Genomic DNA, 24513 nt, shown 5'->3' on the forward strand with positions numbered 1-24513 from the left:
GTTTTGGTTGAGAAATATGCTCACTGCTTCTTGAGCACACTCTAAGGTCAGTTCTTCTACACATGATGGTTTCACTGCAAAGGCCTCTGACCACTCCAAGCCCCTCACATTTCCCAGCACTGAAACTAGGCCTTGCTGCAGACGGTAAAGTTGAAGAGGCTTGAATTGAACGCTCACTTTTGTGATCAATGTTGCTAGAATGTTACAACATTACAAATTTTCATTTATGCTAATAATTATTTTTAGATTTGAAAGATCATAAATGTCAGCAAAAATTTCTGGCACAACTTCACCTACTTCCAAGGTGCATGGAGACGATGAAAGAATTCACAATGCAGGAACTCCAGCAACACTTGAGGGAAGATGAACAACTTTAATAATTGACCAACGCGTTTCGGCTTGTGGCCTTCATCAGGGTCATAGTAAAACATTGTAGAAAATTGCTTAAATACAAGACAGGAAACAGAAAAAAATTGAAATTAACCAGTCAAAACTTCATAGATAGATCAGCTGACATATAAGAGGTAGGTATTGGTTATTTGGTTAAGTCACGCCCAAGTAAATACTGGACTAGATCATTAATGATGAGGAGGGGGAGAGGTGACATAACCCCCACCTGTCTGAAAATAACATGCATGAAATGCATAAGAAGGATCCTATAAATATACACACAAACAAAAACTAAAAGGGGGGGGGGGGAGACAAAGGGCAGTATTTAATAGTAAAAGCACATTTGAATTAAAAAACAAGATTACATCATCACATTTGTTAAAAGGTCCTTATTTATGTCTCTAAAATGTAAAATCTCTAAAATTTAGACTTAAAATGTAGACTTAAGATGAGATGTCTAGAACGCTACTCCTTTGGCTGAAAAAATAAATAACATTAATTAAATAAACATTACTCATGTGAGAATAATTTAACTGATAAAATTAGGATAAAAACATTTTTTTTAAAAAAGAAGAAAAAAAAAGGTTTAGTTCATAAAAACTCATTGATAGAAAAATCCTCATTCATACCGCTGGGGTGCAGACTCTTAAAACGGAATGTCCAAAATGCTTCTCTTTTTTTCCAGATAAAATTTACCACCTCTTTGGTTTAGTTTAATGGCTTCAGTGCCTAGGAAAAATAATGGTGAATTTGGATGTTTATCATTGAAGTGTCTTGCAACAGGTGTTCATTAATTCGATCTTTCAGAGGGCGGGATGTTTCTCCTATATATATTTTATTGCATGGGCACTGTATCATGTAGATCACATTTTTAGTTCTGCATGTGATAAAGCCCTTTATGGCAATGGTTTTGTCACCTATAGGGTCTTTGAATGATTTAACATTTTTGGTGTATTGACAATTAATGCATGCCTCACACTTGAAATTACCATGTAGGTTATGGGTTATCAGGGTTTTGTCTGGAGTATTAGGGTCCTGGCAAGCTCTAACAAGCCTATCTTTAATATTCCTTCCTTTCTTTCAATGAGTTTTTATGAACTAAACCTTTTTTTTTTTTAAATGTTTTTATCCTAATTTTATCAGTTAAATTATTCTCACATGAGTAATGTTTATTTAATTAATCTTATTTATTTTTTCAGCCAAAGGAGTAGCGTTCTAGACATCTCATCTTAAGTCTACATTTTAAGTCTAAATTTTAGAGATTTTACATTTTAGAGACATAAATAAGGACCTTTTAACAAATGTGATGATGTAATCTTATTTTTTAATTCAAATGTGCTTTTACTATTAAATACTGCCCTTTGTCCCCCCCCCCTTTTAGTTTTTGTTTGTGTGTATATTTATAGTATCCTTCTTATGCATTTCATGCATGTGTTATTTTCAGACAGGTGGGGGTTATGTCACCTCCCCCCCTCCTCGTCATTAATGATCTAGTCCAATATTTACTTGGGCGTGACTTAACCAAATAACCAATACCTACCTCTTATATGTCAGCTGATCTATCTATGAAGTTTTGACTGGTTAATTTCAATTTTTTTCTGTTTCCTGTCTTGTATTTAAGCAATTTTCTACAATGTTTTACTATGACCCTGATGAAGGCCACAAGCCGAAACGCGTTGGTCAATTATTAAAGTTGTTCATCTTCCCTCAAGTGTTGCTGGAGTTCCTGCATTGTGAAAGATCATAAATGTAGCATAATTTATCAGTTTTTCTGCTGAGGTGACTTATACAACACTGTTTTTTATGTGCAGGCACTAAAAAGGCACATATAACAGAACCTGTCATTAACTCCTGCCTATAGAGAGACTATGTTCTTCTTTTTGAGGTGTGTGACTGTTTCATGTCTGAATCTCCCTTTCAGTGTGACCCAGCTGCTGGAGCGGATAAGTGAAGTGGTTGAACAGAATCACCTCTTCACATCTGATAGACCTGGTTTAGGTCAAGAGCTGGAGACCCTGCAGCAGCACCTAGAGAGTCTCAGCTCCACCCCATTACCACATGAAAACAACTTTAACAACAGCCAAGGTGTGACTTCCAGCTATACTACATCGAATTTGACTGTTGCTTTGTCGAAGTCTGTGCTTCACTATTTTAAAACAGTATTTGTGTTTTGAATTTCCTTTTGAGAAAGAGGACAAAGTGGTTGGGAGTCAGTGCAAGATCCTGCACTGGGACAAGACACAGTGTGTTTTCTTCTTCCAGTGGTGATCCTCAAAATGAAGGATAGTGCAGTGTAACTCAGCTTAGCTCCACAGTGAAATTTCAAACCAACATATGCACAGTTGGGAATCTAATCTTATATAGCAGGAGAGCCATGAGCAGAATGATGGTGCTCGAGAAGAAGAAACTCATGTTTCCTCTGAGTACAGTAGAACTTCTCGATCATACATATATACAGGTTATTTTCAAAACTCTTGTTTTACTGAATGTAGACCACTGACATGAAAGTGTTCACATGTGTTTTGGGTGCAGGCTTCACTCTGGCCAGCGTGTTGAAGAATGAATCAGTTTTCCAGCAGTTCCTGATCAAGAACCTTTCCTTGTCTGACTCCATAGCCAACCTTCTCCTCAACACTCCAGTGAGCCTCGGAGAGGTGATTCACCATTACTAACATAACCTCTTCACTCGGTCTGTTTGGTTTTTTTAGTTCATCTCAACTCAGGTAAACTGCTGTTATTTTATATGTTATGTGACCCTTTTGGGTTTGTTTTTCCTGAGTTGCTATGGTAATTTTTCCCATTACAAAATCAATTTAAAAAGTAGCCAACGTCCAAAGGACAAGACATTCATAATGCCCAGAAGGCACTTTAAAAATAATTACAGTAGGTGAAAGTCTGGCAAGATATACATGAATGTTCAAGACTTTTGCACAATGTAGAAGTTTAAAGAAATGTAAAGGATGAATCCAAACATAAAGTTGTAACCTAAAATATAGGTCATGCTCATAATTCAGATAGAATTTTGTGATGCTTTTGAATAATCATACAATTGACCAATTTCACATAATCCTAAATAAAGTGAAGGCTTGCATGGCATCGGTGCTGCAAACTCATGAACAGCTGCTGCTTAATGTTTGTTGTGGTCATTATATTCTGTTTTGATGAGAAACTGCAGTTTCTGTACAAACAAGATAACTAATCCATATCACCTGAAACATCTTCTCAGTTATTTCTACTATTCAGACTGTATGTTGTGCTGGTGTGTTCATGAGTGTATTGCATTGTTAGCTTTAGCACTTTAAAGGACTCTGTCATTGCTCTGAGAGGGAGTCAGAGGACGGAAAGCTTCCTTCAGGCAGGCATTAGCATGTGGCTCCAGAGGGGAACTGGATTCCAGTAACACACTGGTCTCTAACTCTTAAGGATATGCACTGCAGGGAATCCAGCTAGCTCACACAATACACCTGCAAATGTGTTTGTAATCAATAAGCTAGTTTAGAGTAAATGTCTTTAAGCCAACCCAGGTTAAAGTGCTGGATTGAAGCTGGAAAGAGCAAAGAAATATCCTGAACTCAAAGCATCCATTACAAAGTGGTTCAGTAAAGATGGATAACTGGTAGTGTCCACAATCTGCAAAGTCTGTGCAAATTACACCTGTGAACACTTACCTGTGAAGCCCCTCCTCTCAGTCCCTCCCAAACATGCCTGAAGTGTTCCACGGAGCATAAAAAGAAAATGTTTTGCTCAAAAGCAAAAATAAAAAAACATAAAATTTATTATAAAAATCCCAAAACAAAATTTTTGTGTTATTAACGTTTGCTATTTAAGTTTTATCTTTTGCTTCCATACCAGTTTGTTTTGCAATGCCAAAATCAAGTGACACTATTCTGGCCATCAGTTTGTGGCCTGAAGTTCAAGCACACAAATGCTCTGCAGCAGGAGAGTGATTGGAAACACACCAGCAACTCCACGGCTGAATGGTTAAAAAAAGATTTTGAGTGGCCATACTGAAATCCTATTGACTCGCTTTGGCAAGACGTTTAACGGGCCTTTTATACTCAAAAACCCTCCAGTGTGGCTGAACAGAAAGCATTCTTCATAGAACAGTGGTCCAAACCTCCACAGTGACTCACTGACAGTTTTGTGTGTGCTCTGTAGGTTTACAGCCTTATCGTCGGTACACATTTCGGAGATGGTGGAGGAGCCCACAGCTGGATTCAAAGGGCCAAGGGCACCACACAAAAACCAAGAGACAGAGTCCTTCAATTAGAAGTAAGTGCTTCAAGACTTTAAGGCTCATGTGGCAGTGATTCTTGAGATAAGGGACAAAACATGTCCGGCAGATAAAACCCAATTTTGGGGTTACAAATATGCATACAAGTGTTAACCCAACTGACTAAAAGACAAACCAAGGCAATGTTTATACAACAAAAGTATGATTTTGCATTTTTTATACACATATATTTATTTTAAATGGTACAATACATTACCAGTACCCTAAAAATCCATTGTCCAGAAGCAGGTGTGATAATATTAAAATACAGAAAAAACATAAAAGTAATGTAAAATTAAACATCATGGCTCTCGTCACTAAGTATATAAGTCAATACCTTATATAATATCAAAATATGATATTGAAAATTTATTTTTACATATTTTTTAAGTGATTAAAATCGTGTCCAGAATTTTTGTCAACACCATTAAAATTTTTTAAAAGTACAAAAAAATCAGGAATTATTGTGGGTAGCTTACACTCTGAGGACCCCTTTACCACTTCCTGTTTGATACACATGCCATGAGGTCACTGCTGTGATATTTTTTTCATTTTTATTTCATTTATGGCAAACCTTTCTGATAAAACTCTGTGTCACAACCATAGTGCGTCAACACCAAAGTCGATGTAATGCAAGATTTAATTATTATTTTTTTTGTAAACAGAGCTTCATTTAGGTAGATTGTAGAGGCCATAAGCATCTGATGAAAAACAAGATGGCGTCTGTCAGAAAAACATGTGTTATGAGAGAAAGTAGGGCATTTTGTCAACACCATCAGGATTTTTGTCTGACGGTGTTGACCCTTTTTCTAATGGTGTTGACAAATGCCACAAAAGTGTGCTATTCATCAATTATATTAAGTTATTTTTATTAATATTTCAGTCATATTACTTCCTTTGTATTTTACTGATATTTCTGCTTGACAGATGTGTCGAATATTTGCCTTATCTTGAATCTCATTGTTTATGTATACATTATTAATCCTGTAGGAAAATGCTTAGTCCTCTGCATTTGACTCGTTCACTCAGTGATGCAGTGGGCAGCTACCAATCCAGGATAGCCGCTGTTCGTTGGATTTGAATGCCCAACCTTCCGATTGTGTGGCATCTACTGAGCTAGCTGTGCCCTGAGAGCTGGTCTTTAAGTGATGATGTATGAATCCTGCTTCCGGGCCCAAACTGCTCTGTGTTTATTAAGCCTGTTGTGCTGTTAAAATGTTTTAATGGTTTTTATCTTGTTCTGTTTTTCTGAACAAGCCCATAAAAACAGTCAGTGATCACTGTTGGCCTAACCATCAGAAACCCTTCCATTAACTTTTATCAAGTGGAAAAAAGTTAGCGTTCATCCTCCAGCTTCACTGTGTTTATGCTATGCTAACATAGCTGTGTCGCTAGCGATTACCTAGCACATCATTATATACCAGCTAGTCCAACTTCAGTAACACTACAAACGTCACTGCTGTTTAGTTTTCTGTCTTCATTTATGTTGGAATGTAGGTGGAAACCAGCGAGCTAACGTCTATCTCAGCCACACTGATCATTTTATTAAAGATGAAAGAATTTAGACAGTTTGTAACTCTCAGTGATGCCGCAGAGTTCCTTTGACTTTGGGATCTGCAGCAAGACCGGATAGCATTTCTATTGCTTAATACATAATTGTGTTGTGAATATCCATCCTTAATCTGCATATGGTTCTGAAAAATTATAGTAATTACAAAATGGCACATTTCAGGCTAGAATGGCAAAGGAGAACCTGTCAGTAGAGGAACGAAAGAGAAGGAACGGGGATGATCAAAAAAGGAGAAAAAATTAACAGCCAGCCTGAGTTAAAGAAAGAGTTTCTCATAAAGGAAAGGGAAAGAGGGAAAAATAAAGAACATCAGTGATCTGAAAGAAAGAGAAAAAAGGCAGAAGAGAAGGTTTTGGAAACAAGCACAGAGAAACATGAGGAGAGAAAGTACAGCAGGATCACGCAACCACAGAGAACTTTAGGAATCAAGGAGGAGCAGGCAGCTACTTGCTGGTGAACTATTAAGATGTAGAACTTGACATGAGCAAAAACAGAATTGTTATGATGTGTCTTTGTAATATTACATAAGTTGTTAAGGTTTAATGGTCATTTTGAAAGAAATAATATCTTGTTTTCTACTAGTGTGTCACCACCGTCAGCACCTTGTCAACTCCATAATATGGAGTTTTTGTTTATTTTTCTCTTTTGGAGAACCATATATTTTCCTCCCTCATGATCTTCCAATAAAAATATGTAATTTTCTCAATAAATGTGTAATTTGCATGCTGCTAAATATGATTGTTTCTTATAGAGATTAAATACAAGCTTCTGAAAATATGTATGACTGTAACTCTAATAATAAAAAGCCAAAACAATCTTATTTTTAAACGTGGTATAATTAGTTTAAAAACATACGTGCATAAAGAATAGAATAGAGAAGCTGCTAACTGTCAAAATAGCTGAAACAACTTAATTTAAAATATATCTTTGCATTTTTTTGTGCCTGACGGTGTTGACAAAAACCTTGCACTTCTCCAGCAAAAACATAAATTATTAAAAAATGTTACACCTGGGAGATTGTACCAAAACATGGTGAGACAGCCAAAACTTACAACTTGCATAACAATTATATGTAAATATGTTTTTGAAAAATCAAAAAATATATTTTAGAAAATTAAAACCTGTTTTGTCCCTAATCTCAGGAATCACTGGTGGGCAGCGACAGTGAAACCTAGAGGGGTGTAACTGGGAGGAATGGCCTTGAAGAAGTTGTTTAACATTTAAACCTATTTTCTGCATATTCCAGCATATAAAATAAAATAATGTTTTGTGTTTACACTCACTCTTACAAATAGATGCAAGTAAAACACAGCAAAAATAAATAAAATCAAACATTCAGCAGCACTGAGTCCTGTCGCTCTTAAATCTATTTTCACCTGTTTACCAGGAGTGGGGCGGGTGGAGGTTTGCCCACAGTGGTCATGTCAGTGGGGGGATCCGGGGGTTTCTCTGTGAATGTCACATCCCCGTGGCAGCGTGCTCGGTGTTCGCTCAGATTTGAAGTTTAATTATTCGCTGTAGAAAAACGTTTCCTTCCCACTCAGAGTGTACGGCGGACGTTAATCTTTTTGTGAAACTCAAAGTAATGTGAGTACGTCCACGCTTTAAACGCTGCATGGTCGTACTCTCTCCTGCACTCCATATTATCCATTGTTGATCTGCACATGTCTGTCAGGGTTCCTGGGTCATTGACCCAGTGATTTCAGTTTGTTCATATTCAGTTTATTTTGCCACATCAATGTTGTTCTCACTTCCTGTTTCTCCCGTATCAGCTCGTCTCTCATGTCGTTAGCCAGATTATGTTCAGCTGTGTACTCACCGGTCTCTCATTATCATCCGCATCAGTCTGTGTATTTAAGTCCTCAATTTCCTCCAGTTCTTTGTCGTGTCATTGATGTTCGTGTGATGTTGTCCTTCCCGTGTGTTCCCTCAGTTCAGTCAGCCATTCAGTTATCCAGCCAGTCAGTGTCCGTTCACCCTCCGTTCATCCACTCCTTATAATAAACCTTCACCAGTCCTCACCTACCTGCGAGTCCTGCGTTTGGGTTCTTTCTTCCTCGCCTCCACACAAAACCTGACAACGTCCCACGCTTGTATGTCATTGTCATGAGAAACTCCCACAAACAAACTCACGGTTTAGGAATGCAGCGAGCTTACAGGGGAGTAACAGTAATCTAAATACTTTTTTTGCAATAGTAATCCTTTACTTTTCTCGTTACTTGAAAGGAGTAATCCATTGGTTGATATTTGATCACAAAATGCATACCCTGCATGTGGCCCTTTATCATCTCCATGAACTCAATTAATTCAATTCAATTTTATTTACACAGCGCCAAATCACAACAACAGTCGCCTCAAGGTGCTTTATATTGTACAGTAGATCGCACAATAATAAATACAGAGAAAAACCCAACAATCATATGACCCCCTATGAGCAAGCACTTTGGCGACAGTGGGAAGGAAAAACTCCCTTTTAACAGGAAGAAACCTCCGGCAGAACCAGGCTCAGGGAGGGGCGGGGCCATCTGCTGTGACCGGTTGGGGTGAAAGAAGGAAGACAGGATAATTTCAATATTATAAACTTACCTTCTGTGTGTCTTTGTGTTTGTGTGGCACATCTGTATATTTGTGTGTCCATGTCCAAGAGCTGGGTCATTTCATGTGGCTGAACTCCACAGACTCACGTAGAGCCTGAAAGTCTTTATGAAGATTTTCCCCACTAAAGTATCAGGAGCTTTGGTCAAGTAAAGTGTTTCTGTTGTTCATAGGACAGCCTTCTAACTGGATCCACGCTTGAGGACCTCACCTGTGGGGACAGGTCCACTGAGCTGAGTAAGATCCTGCTGGTACCTGAGAAGCAGCGGCCCGTGATCCAGGCGTATCGCAGTTCTGTGTGTAGCGAAGGGGCGGAGCAAAAGTCAGCGCGCTTCAGGCAGCTGAGCCTGGAGCTGAGAGAGCAGATCAACACGCAGAGTGTCACTGAGAAGGTACCATGGAGAACATCTATCAGGCCATTTTTAAACATTGGTATAATTACAGTTATCACTGACAAATAATGTTGTTAACTATATGCATGTTTTTCATTTCCAAGACCTACTCTACTACCTGTTTTGAGACCTACAGCCCTGGAGTTTAGGGATAGGAATTTATAAGAATTTAGCGCTTCCGAATCCATTATCGATATCACTTATTGATTTGTCTCCTATTGAAAATGAATTGCATCACAGTGTTTCTGCTTTTGAGACGTGAGCAGATAGAAATGGAGTTTGCAGCCTGACTGTTCACTCAGCTTTCACTCTGGGTTCTTGGCTAGCTTAGCATTAGCATCCTGTCTGTGCAGACGCTTGCAAAGAACCAAAGTTGTGTTAGCAACATAATGCGGTTGTTTATGTCCTGGATGCAGTTTTCCACTTTACCATCATTCTGTCGTCCTTTGGTGCAATAAAACTATATTTCCATATCCACTCTCTACACTGCGCCGTTATTTTCCTCGTCTGACACACAAACTGATATTAGCTGATTGTAGAACGAAGGCACGAACTGATAAGCAGTGATCAGGCAGACTAACAATTCCAAGGAACTGGACTTCTAGGGACCGGTTTTCTACAAGAATTGGCTCTCGACTCCCATCCCTACCTGGAGTAGTCTGATAGTTGGTGCCCAAGCACTGAAACTGCAAGAGCCCTATCTGATCCGTTTAGTGCGAAAACCCTGTTCTGTCTGCTTCATTCAGTTTTAGGTCTTCAGCACAAAGTGCAGAGGCATTATTGTGTCTGCTCTGTGGAGTATTATTATTATTTTATGGAATGAACCAACTTTCTAAGGTCATAACCATGACCATGTGTGCACATGCTTCAGTAACAGAAAATGTTCGTATTATATAGGTTTCACATACTGAGACTACAGAATGCTTTTTTGAACTCTGGGGATTTGATCTGATCAACTTTATATTTGGTCAATCTTAACTACATCTCTGGGGCAAATTAAATAAAATTTATATTTGCTCAGTTTCACATATATCATCCATCTGGACCAAACCTGTCATATGGGTCCATCCCTGAACCCAGTACTATGTTAGCTTTTAACAATAGTCACAGCACCACATAGTGGTGACAGAAAATGTCATGTTTTATATTTTGAGGTACAGTTTCCTGGTGGTTTTGCAGAATCATATAACATTTGGTCAGGAAAGCCTTAACGAGTATTACTTGATTTTAAAAACAGTTTTGGTTTTGTTTTGTTTTTTGCCACAGGACACTACACGGTTTCTCAATTGTCAAGTCTGTCAAAAACTGGACATGCTTGAGTCCCAACTTTCAGACGTCTGAGTGCCAATATTGGGTCACTATTATGGCGCCACCTAGTGGCAACAGGAAATATCCAGTAGATTATAATCATCCCATTTAGGTGAAATTTTAGTTGGTGCTTCAACACGATATACATCAGCAAGACATGTAATAGTGAGTATTCTCCATTCTCCAAGCGCTTCATTGTATCCGGCCTGTTTAATGTTAGTCAGGGAAATGTCTGACCTTTGTGAAGGCCTAAGCATGCTCGAAAACTAAACATGTTAGCTATGGTGAAAATTTACGTGTTTTATGAATCACATATGCAGAGTGGAAAATGGATCTACAGCACCTGTAACAGTGTTACGAGCACATAGATTGATCTTCAAATATGAAAGTTTTGGACAAAAAAGTCCATGGGACATATGACCGTAACATAACAGGAAGTCCAACATTTTGATTTTAGTAATTTTATAATTGGGACCTGATAGAGACAGCTAATCAAGTACCGAAGAGCAAAGGAAGTAACTGTATGGCAGGAACTGGAGACGACCTAAACCACATTCTTCAGCACTACCTATGTCTGAAAATTTTAGAAACCAGTACTGTGATCACCCAAAGGTGGATTTGGTCAGAACCTGGGAAGAGTGTGTACTGCAGAGCTCTTAAATGGATGTAACGTCTGAAGATAATTAAAGTCTCCGATCTCGCAGTCGTATATAACTGGTTCCACATGCAATGCATGTGTGACCCCCATAACTACCACCTTTGCTCATGTATGTTGGGCTGGCCTCTGCCGCTTCCTCCTAATTGATGTGTTTTAAGGTTTTATTCTGATACCTTTGATTTCATTTAATCTGAATAAAAACCTTCTGAAAGTGTTTTTTGATACAAATTATATATTTATATATATGTACAATATTAAGGTACTAAGCTCAATGCCATATTTAAATGCCATATGTGTTAAATAATAGATTGTCTATTAATTAACCTTTTTAAATTCTATTTTATCATGTGTGACAAGTATTTTGGGCTTCAGTCTCAGTTTATACAAATGTGAATTATTTTAATCAAATGGAGGATGTTTTAATTAATTTTGCTTAATCCTGAGGCTAGGGAGAATAAAACCTTATTTGAATATTAATATTTAAATTTGATTGTGGATTGGTAGTACTACTTGTATTTAGACTGTGATCTGAATGGCAGATATAAGTTTTTTATTAGTCATACTAAGCGTGGGTGTGGACACTTCCAACTGTACGGTTTGATTTGATTTTTGTGTCTGGATCCTTTTCTTTATTTTGTAATTCTCTGGGAACCATGAAGACCCAAGCTGCTGCTACAAGTTTTTTTCACTGTCCAGGAGTGTGAATGTGGGCTAGCAGCCCTGTGGTGAAGATCCCAGTATGGAAGCTGTGGGTCCAGTTTGCAGAAAGACCAGTTAATGCCTGAATGTGCGTCAAAGGTGCACACGACTACAGAACAGACTTTGTTACTCACACAGAGTTTCTGAAAGTCGGCCTTGCGAAGAGAGTTGTAACAGTAATGTGTGGTTCTCTGCCCCGAGACACCCACAGTGCTGTCAGATGGTAAGCATGTCTATTATAGCTTACGCTTCATAATTGTCTAGCAGCCTTTGGGCATGCATTTGAAATGCAATAAATCTCCTAATCAGCTAGAAATATTAACAAATTTACTATCTAGTCAAAAGAAAGAAAAAGCAACTAAAAGCTATCAAACAATGACGATGTTCAAAAATTTAAATGAACATGCGTTGAAGTCACAGTTAGTGTTGAACCGTTCCTTAATCTGTAGAGGCACAAAGACTACATTTGTGTCTGGTTGAATATCAACCTGCTGTAATGATTGTTGTTGAGTCATTTTTGGTATTGCAAACTGTAAACCAAAAATAATGCAGTTCACATGACCCCAAGTGTTCGCAAACCCACTGGTTAATACCAGGAAGTCCATGCCTTGTCTTGCCCATCCGGCATCAAAGACAGTGGGGAGACTGCACACAGTGATTTTAGTGAGAGGTAATCGAGAATATATGCTGACTGCACCTGTGCTGCTAAATAGTAAAGTCAATTATCACCCTTCCCTTTTGTTTGACTGTTTGACCTTGAGACATGCATCCACGTGTGTGGAATGTCTGGATGCCTGTGTGCAAGCCCACATCCATGTCTGCCGCCTACAGTCAAAGTCATCCCCTTCCTGGCCTCATTATCTCAAGATTGGGAGTTAATTATTTTGTTATCTTTTGCTAGCAGATTACCTCTCCAAGTTACCGCACTTCACCAACCTGGAGAGGTAATCTGCCACTATATTACACTTGCCAATAATGAACCTAAAAGCCTGAAGTGAGAATCACCATTGTAACAGGCAGCTGTTGTAATTCTTCATGGAATTGATCCAAGTGAGTGCTTGGTGGTCAGTTTCCAGATCAAATTTATCTACACAAATAATATTGGAGTTTTTCCAGTGCCCGCTTAATGGCCAAGGCTTCCTTCTTAACAGTAGAATACATTGTGCCACGTGGCTTCTGGCCGTGATATAGGACTGGATGTTCTTTTCCATGGTTTCCTCGGGCCAGGACTGCTCTAGAGTGGTCTGTGGAAGCATCAAAAATCTTCAGCTGAAGTCAGGATTCCTGAGAACTGTGGAAGGTACACAAGTAGGCTTTCAGGGTATTCACAAACTGCTTGTCATATTACTGGGTTTCTTTGCTCCTTGCTGTTTGGGGCTGTAAGAGGGACTGCCATCGTTGCAAACTAGAGTACTAGCAAACAGTCCTGAAAAGAACCGTTCCTCCTTTTAGGTGCAAGGCTGAATTTCTGGATGGCTTCCACCTTATCCTGAGGACCCACCTTGTCTCAACCCTCTTGATAGCCCAGGTAGCATGTCTCTTGCTGTGGCCATTCACATTTAGAGGGGTTGAGTGTCAGCCCTGCCCTTTTGGATCCTTCTGGTGACCTCTGACAGGTGCTGCAGATGCTCTTCCCATGTGTTGCTGTGGATCACAACATCATCAAGACAGGCTGCACTGCAGTGCTCACACCCCTGTAGTATCCTCTGGAAGGTGGCGGGTGCCCCTTGCAGTCTAAATAGCATCACAGTGTACTGGAAGAGCCCAGCTGGTGTTCGGAAGGTTGTGTATGGTTGAAAGGACTCTTCCAGTGGCACTTGCCATTTACACACATCTCCTTCTTAAAGATGATGACCACTGGACTGCACCTCTCCGAGAGGAAGGCTCAGTCTCCCCAAGCTTCAACATCTTCTCCACCTCCTGTTGCAAGTTTCCCACCAGTGGTTGTAGAACCCGGTAAGGACGGTGGTGGATGCGTTTCCCATGTTTTAGGTGTATCACATGTTTGACAGAAGTGGTTCTTCCGGGGTTAACAGAAGACAAAGATGGAACCTCCTGGAAGACCTGGAGTAACTGGGCTGGCTGCTGTAGAGCAAGACGCGACAGCACCAAAGACATCAGAAGGGTTTCTTGCTCTGATCTCACCTCTAACTTTAGGTTTACTTCCTTTTACCAATCGAGCTTTTCTGGAGTCTGAATTGGACACTCTTTCCCCTCTTTCAGAAGATTTTCAAGGTAGGTCTGTTTCATTTCTTAATTTTCTGTGTGATTCTCATATGTCCCTGGCCCTATCCTGCGAAAAACTATGGTCCCTTTCATTTTTGTCAGAATTTTTTGTTTTATAGCAAAAGGAAGGAGTAACAACACTTTTTGACCAGATGGAATTCACAGTGGCAAGCCTGCTGCTCATATCAGCTCTTCTAGCTTTTCTGAGCCTTGTGCAGGTTGACCTCAGCCATCTTGCGGTATCTTGCCAGCCAATCCCTTATTTTGAGCAAAAACTGCTCCACCCTTTTATCACTTTCACTGGAGAAGAGAATTTCCACCCTTCCAGGGTGCTAAATAGTGGATCTAACAACTTTCCTTTATACAACTTTCCTCATTCACCCATTCATACAAGTACTTTTTTTCTATTCAAGTGCTTCTAACACACACACACCAATGGATGCATTGAAGAGCAACTTGGGTTTAGAATCTTGCTCAAAAGAGCAAACCTCTCTGTTAACTACCTCACTCTCTCCCTCCAGGCTTTATATTAGAAGGTAAAGACCCTATAATTAAACAAAAAAAACAGAGAAATCTCCAACAGTCATGTGAGCCCCTTTGAGCAAGCGCCTTGGTGGCAGTGGGAAGGAAAAAATCCCTTTTAACAGGAAGAAACCTCCAGTTGAACCAGGCTCAGGGAGGGGCGGGGCCATCTGCTGCAACTGGTTGATGTGAAGGGAGAAAGAGAGGATGAAGGCACTTTGTGAATGCGAACCAGAGATTAGTAATAACTAACGATTAAAAGCAGAATGGTTTGCGAACATATAGTGAATGAAAAAGAAACACCCAGTGCATCATGGGAATCCCCCATCCTAGACATATTGCAGAATAACTAAGGGAGGATTCAGGGTCACCGATCCAGCCCTAACTATATGCTTTAGCAAAAAGGAAAGTTTGAAGCCTAATCTTAGAAGTAGAGATAGTGTCTGTCTCCTGAATCCAAACTGGGAGCTGGTTCCCCAGAAGAGGGGCCTGGAAGTTGAAGGCCCTACCTTCCAAAGCAAAGTGCTTTAATAGGGTGATATGGTACTATAAGGTCATTAAGATAAGATGGGGCCTGATTATTTAAGACCTTGTATGTGAGGAGCAGGATTTTGAATTCTGGATTTAACGGGAAGCCAATGAAGGGAAGCCAATACAGGAGAAATCTGCTCTCTCTTTCTAGTCCCTGTCAGGACTCTTGCTGCAGCATTTTGGATTAGCTGAAGGCTTTTCAGGGAGTTTTTAGGACATCCTGATAATAAAGAATTACAGTAGTCCAGCCTGGAAGTAATAAATGCATGAACTAGTTTTTCAGCATCACTCTGAGACAGGATATTTCTAACTTTAGAGATGTTGCGCAAATAGAAAAAAGCAGTCTTACATATTCGGCATCGTGATGTGGTGGGACACGTCCAACAGGGCAGAGGAGGATTTGGTCTTGGCGCAGTAACACCTCGGTGGCAACAGGCATCTGTAACCGAACGTTGAAAAATGGTGGTGGAGGAGGTGCGTCGACAGGAGGAAACAGCCAGACATGCCAGAGCTGTGGCACTGGCCAAGCAGGGTCGCTGGATGAATTGGGAGAGTGTTGAAAAGAGGAAACTCTCATGGAGTGAAATCTGGGGAATGGAGTCTAATACACTAAGTTTCATCATCCGAGCAACATGCGATGTGCTACCTTCCCCAATAAATCTGCAGATGTGGTTCGGAAAGGACCCATCCTGCCCCTTGTGTACAATCCCAGCAACACTCAAGCATATCTTGGTTGGTTGTAGGACTAGCCTTACTCAGGGCAGATACACATGGAGACACAACCAGGTTCTCAGGTGTCTAGCTGAGAAAGTTGAGTGCAAAAGAAAATCCATCAACACTAAACCTTTCACGAACCAAGAGGAGCGTTAGTTTTCATCAACATTTGTCCAGGAAGGAGACAAGCCGAGGACAAGCCCCTCAACCCCAGACCTGGGCCTGTTGAAGGTTGCCAGGGATTGGCAGATTTAAGTGGACTTGGATCAGAGGCTAATTTTTCCCACAGAGATCGTAACAACAACTCTGCGACCAGATCTCGTCCTTTGGTCTAACTCCCAAAAACTTGCGTACATCATTGAGCTGACGGTACCATGGGAGGAAGCAATTGAGGAAGCGTTTGAGCATAAGAAGCTGCGGTATGCCAACTTGGCAGCTTAGGCAGAGGACAGAGGCTGGAAGATCAAGGTGCGCCTGGTGGAAGTGGGGTGCAGGGGCTTTGTTGCCCATACAACAGCAAAACTGCTTAGAGAGATTGGGATCAGAGGACAGGCTATAAGAGAATTGGCTAACACTGCTGAGAGGACCAGTCACTGGTTATGGTTAAAAAGGGCTGACATCACTTGGGCAGCTAAGGTAGTCAGCTAAGAGAAAAGAAATATTCCGCTCTTCTCCCCTCTGCTCTTCTTCCCTTTTCTGGGAGGCAGTGGGGAGGTAGAGCATACAGCCCAATCCGGTGGGGAGGTGTGGGAAGCCACATCGGGCGCCCCCCTTCCAGCTCTCCTCTCGGCTTTCTCCTATCTTGTCCCTTTTGTCTTTCTTCTCTCTATCACCTTTTCTATCCCTTTGAAGAAGTTAGGCTCCATAAATGCTAAAGAGGTAAGTATTATTTCTCAGTTGCAGTGAATAGATGGGAAATAAACTGTAGGAAACTAAACAGAAAAAAGAAGAAGAGAAATAACAATTTAACATAAACCAGTGACACACTCCGGGGCCTGATCAACCCTGGCAGGGTCTCCTTGGATGAGGGTGTCTAGTGATAATGGCCGAAACACCCGATGAATCCAAGGTCCACTACTGATGATGTGTCCCAAATTTTAAAATGATAAGCTAGATCAGACCTCTAATCCCTAAACCTAACCAAGGAAGGAAAATGTCAGATTAGCCTGGGTAAAAGACCGAAAGTTGAGGCACACAACGATGTGTGCTGCTGGTAAAGTTTCTGGGCTGCCTTTCCTCATAACAGCCATCCCTCAAGAGTCTCTCCATCTAAAGCAATGCATTATCAGGGACTGTAACATCTCGTCCTTTTTACTGAATGTTTAATATGTGCATTGAAGGACATGTCCTGGTCAAAAATGACTCCAAGGTTCCTCACAGCATTACTGGAGGCCAAGGTAATGCCATTCAGAGTAAGAATCTGGTTAGATACCAGGCTGCGTGTGATAACTTCAGTTTTATGTAAATTTGAGAAAATTAGAGGTCATCCTGGTCTGTATGTCTTTTAGTTTAACTAATTGGTGTGTGTTAATTGACTTCATGGATAGATAAATTTGGGTATCATCTGTATAGCAGTGAAAATGTATACTATGCCTAATGAAGAAGCATGTATAATGTAACCTTTTAAATTTTTGGAGTACACATAGATAATGAACACCAATGCACTCTACAGGAAGTATGTCTGTGAAGGTTCTCAGTCATCCAGGTCATCGTAGTCCATCCCGAGTCCAAGAGCCATCCAACTGTTACCTTACCACTTAGGCTAGTAGCTGTCCTAACCACACTGTTTAAGTACACTTTTTTCAAATTGCTTGGTCTTGTAATTTTCCAAAGAGGGACAAAGGACCCCCTGGTGTCCCTCTTTGGGGGGATACTCCCACTGGGTTTAAATCTGGGACTCTCGGCCATTTGACTTTAGAACTGAAGAAGCTTCTCGGATGAGAGGTGAAACGTCTTCAAGCAACTCAAAGAAGTCCAGACGCTTTTCTTTGCAAACTCCTTTGACTCTACAGGAAGGGCCAGACTCGTCTTTATTTTCTGAGGCGGCTGAGGTCTTTTAAACATCTGTTGCCCAGGATTTTCTATGAGTCTATTGTGGCCATGCTATCCTGTGTGCGGTTGTATGATGGAGCTTCAGGTTGAGGGTCGCAGATGCCAACGGACTCAAACTGGTCTGCAAGGCCAGCAATGTTTTGGGGATGGAGCTGGACTGCCTTAAGGTGGTGTCGGAGAGGCAGATGTTGTCCAAGTTAAGGACAATGCTGGAAAATACATCCCAACTACTCCATGAAATGCTAGCCAGTCACAGGAGCACGCTCAGTGAGAGGCTGAGATTACCCAAATGCACCATTTAACAACTCAGGAAATCATTCCTGCCTGCACTAGCACTGCATTGGCACACGATAACAGTGGAGAAATTATATCCTTTACTTAGTTATAGCACAGAAAGACGTCTACTGTGAGAATATCTATTCCCAGTTGTGTGTAATCTCTTATTGTAAATTTAAATGTTATCAAGGAATGATCAGAGAAAAGAAGGACATAAGGGAATGTTGTGAAATATTCAGTTTCTATGCGATATGTTAAAACAAGATCTAGATTAAAGTGGTGGGTGGGGTCTAATAACAGATTAAAAGGCTGTGTTGAGGCTGTCATTTATAGCATCTACATGGATGTTAAAATCACCCACAATAATTATTTTATCTGAGCTGAGCACTAAATCAGATAAAAAGTCTGAGAAATCAGACAGAAACTCTGTGTAAGGCCCAGGTGGACGATAGATGATCATGAATAAGACTGGTTTCTGAGTTTTACAGCTGGGGTGGACAAGGCTAAGCATCAGGCTTTCAAATGAATTCAAACTCTGTCTTTAAATAATAAGCTTCATTGGACAATTGATGCCAAACCCTCTCTTGGCCTGTACTTTGAGGATTCTGACAATTAGTATGACTCAGGGACAACTGATTCATTTAAACTAACATTATGTTGCCTGGTAGCCTGGCTGCCCCTGAGTGGATCCGGGGCAGGCGGGGGGCTTGGGGTTCGGGGGTGCTTCGTCTCCGTGATGGGGCTCTGGCTGGGCCTTGGGGCTTCGGTCCTCGTCGGTGTGTCGCCGAGGTTGTGGGCGGGTGGGTGCACGGGGGCTCAGCCCTGGCGCAGGGGGCCTCTGGTGCATCGACCTAACTGGGGGACTCTTCAACTGGCAGGGAGGTTGTTCCATCCTTGCAGAAGTCCACTCTGCAGGTGGGGGAGAGACACAGGAGAGGTGGAGAATAAACCTAACCTGGGTGTCTGTTGTCGTGTGTAGTCTGGAGATGATTGAATGTTGGGGTGGGTATAGTTTCCTCTGCGGTGGGGTGGGGTGGGCTTCCCCAGGTCCTGTGGGCTTAGCGGTGCTGCTGCCGTAGGCCCCGATCGGGATGGGCCTGGGCTCCCTTGCCTTGGTGGGTACTAGAGGACGGGGGTGCCTACTGGGGTCAGCCGGGGAGCTGGCCCTAAGGAGGGGCATCTTGCCCCTCCCTTCTTTTCCTCCCCATCCCCGGCTGCCTCCCTCTTCCCACTCCACCACACCCACCCACACAGGTAGGGCCTTGGGGTGCGGGTGTGTCACCAGGGTGCAGGGGAGGCATTCCCCCCCCTCTGTCCCTTCTGGCCACCTGTGCCTCAATTTTATTTCACAACTTAGACATCCACATTATTCACACTCTCATAACACACACACACACATATATATATATATATAGGGCCTTGAGGGTGACCACGTTAACGGCGTCCAGAGGACGGTCTGTGTATTCAACCCTACCTCTGGCGCCGGTGCCCACCTCTCAATTTTAAATCCATGTAGACATTGAGGGTTCTCGGGAGGGGCCGTGCTAACACCTGCTGCTCTCTGGCAGCAGCACCATGCCCTCCCTTGTTTTAAATGCACTTTAGAACAACACGCAGCAACACTACACATGAGCGGGAGGAGGGAGGTATGGGGTCTTCACACACCCCCGTTCTCTACTAGCCATCGGGGCGGGGGGCTGGGAGGAGGTGTTGGCTGTCCGATTGGCCTCCCTGCTGCTGCGGAGCCTGGGGCGGTCTGCTTGCCTCCACCCCGGGGGAAAGGGTCACATCTCTTGGGTCTGGGTGCCGTTTCCCCCTCTGGGGGCGAGGGTACCTGGACCCAAGGCATAGAGTATGTTTGGGGAGTATGATTGTGTGTACATGTCTATGTATGTCTATCCCTACGTTGGGTGAGTGCTGAGTGTTTGTATATGTGTGCATGAGGGTGGGAAAGCATGTTTATGTCTGTGTGTGCCTGTTTGTCTGTGTCTATATGTCAGGTCGGGTCTTAGACTCCACCTCCCTGGGTACTCCCAGGCCCTCCAAGTGTGGAGGCCTATCTCCCCTCACCACACTCCCTGCTGGTAACTGATGCCCTCAGGGGTTGGTGCATTGGTGGTTCTTGGTGTCCGGGGCTGGGCGCTCAGGTATGCACCAGCTCACTCCCGGTGGCTACTTGGCGGGGCCCGGTGCCTGTCGCTCGGTCAGGCCTCTTCCGGGGCAAAGGGGGCCCTCCGGCCTCCGGCCTCGGGGCCTGCAACTCGGTTCACTCTGGCACAGCTGGCTGCCAGCAGAGCCGGCGGGCACGCCGGTGCAGCCCCCTCTGGCTTCTGCTCCGTGGCTACTGGGTGACCCCCTCGTCTGGGGATCCCCTCAGCCCTTCCCAGGAAGGTGGCACGGATGCCCCTCCGGTGGTACTCCTTGGGCTCTCGCACTCTGGGGCCTCTGGATGTCTGGAGCCTGGATCTCCTCCATGCCTGCTTCATGCCCTGGGGGACGGGGCTATGGGCCTCCACACCCTCTAGCAGACCGTTACATGGGGAAACCTTTTGTATACAAGCGCGTTGATCCACACAGGTGTGCACACGGGTGTTCACTGTTCGTAGACATAAACTACACCTTTCTTAGCTGCTATTTCAAAGCACATTGTGCGCTGTCTGTCCTGCGTGCTGCACAACAACTTTCAATATTTAGTATTTACTGCTGTTCACACTCAGCTAGATTAACGTGATGGTGTTGTGTTTAGTATGTTGCTTTGTTTTTGTTTGGTTTTTTTTGCTTGTCTTCTCTTCTTTTTCTCTCAACAGGTGATCCAGGAGATTTTTTATTTTTATTTTTCTTTCTCTTTGTCTTTGTAAGTGCCCTTTCTCACTGTCCCTTTTCCCTTCTGTTTTTCTTTTCCTTCCTCTCTTTCTTTCTCCCTTTCCTATCCCCCCGTCATGTCTGTCCCATCTGTAAAAACTGAAAATAAAATAAATAATAACAACAAAGTTTGATCAAATGGACCAATACGGCAATGCCATGATGATCCATTTGGCAAAATAAATCCATTTGGTATCCTTGTTGGTCTTCAGACAACAATTCTGACGGCTTAAGAACCAAATGGGACAGACAAAAAAAAAAAAAAAACTAACATTATGTTGAAACCAGTTTTCTGTAAGGCACACTAAATCAGTTTGTTGATCAATTGTTAATTCATGTACTAACAGGGACTTAGCGGGACACCAAATATTAATCCAGATTTGACAGTTTTACTCTTCGGTGCAGTTTGGGACTAGACATAGTCTGTAGCTGCAGACAGCTGTGTAAGATTCTGTCGCTCTTTCTGGTTAAGATTTTGGACAAATCAGTTCATCTGTTTGAAGCACCTCTTGCACCTCTAGTTCTTGGGCATCTCTGGCTCCACACTCGTAATCCAAACACTGATTGGTCACATAATAGCATTTCTGGTTAGATCACATGGTGTCAAACCAACTGCATAAAATCTGCATCACTACCTTCAGACACTTATTCTCTTTTACCTCCTGATGAATCACCACCTGATGTGAAACTTTCAAAATGTTTTCAGTTCGGGTATAGTAACAGCACAGGGAGGATTGAATTCATGAATTCAGCTGCTTTCTACATCAATATCAGCAGGGGGTCTAGAGCAGATTGCAGTTGTGTTCTCAGGTAGTTTTAGTCTTTAGTTTGAGTTAAAATGTGCATTGACATTGGAAAACAGGGTCCTTTTTCATATGTCTGCTGTAGCCATCATGTAATTTGCCTATTTCCTCCTTTCTTCCCATCCAGCTTCACCTGCAGCCCAGCTCTTCGGCTCTTCTCTCGCAGTCTAACGTTGGGGCTCTGTTGAAGGAACTGGCTGATGTAGAGAGGCTTCTAAAGGATGTGGACCTGCTTTCTAGTCTAGCTCGCCTGTTGCCCAAAGGGGCCTGTGCTGGTCGAACTCCAGCATCGCCTGCAAACACAACATGGGCTCCTAATGCCACCACATGGGGCCCCAACACAACTGACATTCCCGGAGAGGGGGATGAAGGAGGAGAGGAAGTTGGAGGAACAGGAAGTGCGAAAGGGAAGAAGGAAACGGAGAATCCTCATTCTCAGTTTTCAGCATTTGTACAGCTATGGGCTGGACTGCAGCCCATTCTGTGTGGGAATAACAGGTGGGTAAAACAAAAACTGTCTTTAATTGTGTGAGGAATGCTTTTGTCATGTTGTTTTAATATGAACATACATTTAAAGAAGTGCCCACATGTTTAGACTACTCTTTTGTACAAATACTAAAAGCCATCCAACAGAAGAGAAACAGAAGCAGTCACAGGTTTTATCTTTATATGAACAATGCTCAGAGTATAAAGTATATGCAATGAGAAAACTCCTCAGCTTCTCAACATAATAAAGTTTTAGCACATAAATTAAATACTAATCACATCAAGAATATGAGAACAATTATCCAAGCCCAGAAAGATTGAATGGTTCATCGAATGGTTCCCTCCAGCTTGCCCTGAAACGGTTCGCAGCCAAATGTGAAGTGGTGGGAAGGAGAATCAGATAGGGTGAGAAGTTCAGCCATCCGGGAAGGCTCAGAGTAGAGCCGCTGCTCCTCCACATCGAAAGGAGTCAGTTGAGGTGGTTCAGGCATCTGACAAGGATGCCTCCTGGACACCGCCTGGGTGAGGTGTCCTGGGCATGTCCCATTGGGATGAGGCCCCGGGGCAGACTCAGGACACACTGGAGAGATTATATCTCTCGGCTGGCTTGGGAATGCTCTGGTGTTCTCCCGGACAAGCTGTAGGAGGTGGCTGGGGAGAGGGAGGTCTGGGCTTCTCTGGTTAGGCTTCTCCGCGACCCGGCCCCCGGATAAGCGGAAGAAAATGTATGGATGTTACTTAGCAGTACAGTTGGTGCTCTTTAACCATAGATCTTGTTGCAGGATAATTGAACCGGAGGCTTTGAAGCAGGGAAACATGAGCTCTCTGGGATTCACCAGCAAAGAACAAAGGAATTTGGGCCTACTGGTTCACTTGATGACTACAAATCCCAAGATCCTCTACTCTCCTATTGGCTCCCAGGTGGACAAAGTGATTCAGAAGGCATGTAAACAGCACTCTCTTTTGTGTACATGTACAAACAGATTTACATCATCAATCAAGTAGATCACCACCATCTAATTTGTAGCCCTAACCTGATACAATGTTCATTCAGAACATTTTCGATGTTTTGTGTTGGTGCAACATGATCTATGCAAAACTCCATAATGACAAAGCAAAAGATGTTTCCATTCACTTGTTTTAAAATTGTTGAAAAAAAAAAGGCTGATATTTTCCATTCACACTATTAATCATGCACTTTGATATAACTGTGCTCTGTTGTCTGTGAAATGTTTTTATGATTTGATTGGAGTCCACCTGTCATAGAACATAACTGAAAAGGGTAAGAACCAGGCCAGTGAGACGGGGCTGTGTCAAAGCACAGATCTGGGAAAAATATATTTAGGATGTTTAAGACCACGGTAACCTCCACTACTGTAAGAACTGTGTTATTGTATTGGAAGAAGAAGATATATATTATTATTATTATAATATATATATATTTGCATATACAGATTCATACAGATTGTAATGAAGAACTAATGTGTTCACTTTTTTCTTTAAAGGCCAATGAGACATTTGCATTTGTTGGGAATGTGACACATTACACCCGGGTGTGGCTCAATATCTCCTCACAGCTCAGGAATTTCCTGGAGGAGGGCCAGTTCCACAAGCACCTGGTGTGGCTGCAGCAGGTACATTTACAAGAGATTCCACTTTTGACATAATGCTGCACTAATATTTTCCCTTTACATCCATCTTCACCTAGAATTTGATTTTGAGTCAGGAGCATTTTAATGGTTCTCTGCTTCTGCTTCATTCATCTTGTTTTTCCTTGCTCAAGCTGTTCTCAGATCTTCAGCAGCACCCTGAGTTGATAAATGGCACAGACACTGAGCTAATGCAAAGTCTGATGGAAGGAAACTACAGTCTTCCCAACACTTCCACCCTGCTTGAACAGCTGGACACCATTGACAATGCTGCCTGTGGCTGGACACACTTTATGTCTAAGGTCAGCACAGTTTTTATCTTTACTTTTACGAAGATAAAACAATGCATCACTTCATGACAGGGGATTTCTTTAAATCACCCTGCCGTTCTTTCTTTAGCCAAGACTCCTGAGTTAGAAAACACAAAACACTGCAGTTCTTTCACTCGCGAGGACGGTCACAGAGCACTCGCACAGGAGACACTCATGGACTCGCACTTTGTCACCA

The 24513-nt window shown here is 42.2% G+C and overlaps 1 protein-coding gene across 5 annotated transcripts in view; it reads left to right on the forward strand.

Moving 5' to 3' along the window:
* The window catches only part of abca2 (ATP-binding cassette, sub-family A (ABC1), member 2), a 147139-nt gene that overhangs the window by 49491 nt on the left and 73135 nt on the right, over window positions 1–24513 (forward strand). For all 5 annotated transcript variants that reach the window (XM_005447870.4, XM_019365962.2, XM_025896874.1 and 2 more), the window contains 8 exons: window positions 2312–2475; window positions 2923–3044; window positions 4549–4662; window positions 9002–9220; window positions 21999–22369; window positions 23140–23299; window positions 23863–23991; window positions 24141–24308. In XM_005447870.4, coding sequence (XP_005447927.1) covers window positions 2312–2475; window positions 2923–3044; window positions 4549–4662; window positions 9002–9220; window positions 21999–22369; window positions 23140–23299; window positions 23863–23991; window positions 24141–24308 — 1447 coding nt within the window. The remainder of the gene's footprint in view (window positions 1–2311; window positions 2476–2922; window positions 3045–4548; window positions 4663–9001; window positions 9221–21998; window positions 22370–23139; window positions 23300–23862; window positions 23992–24140; window positions 24309–24513) is intronic.

The sequence above is a fragment of the Oreochromis niloticus genome, linkage group LG12, assembly GCF_001858045.2.
Source record: "Oreochromis niloticus isolate F11D_XX linkage group LG12, O_niloticus_UMD_NMBU, whole genome shotgun sequence".
Classification (NCBI taxonomy): domain Eukaryota; kingdom Metazoa; phylum Chordata; class Actinopteri; order Cichliformes; family Cichlidae; genus Oreochromis; species Oreochromis niloticus.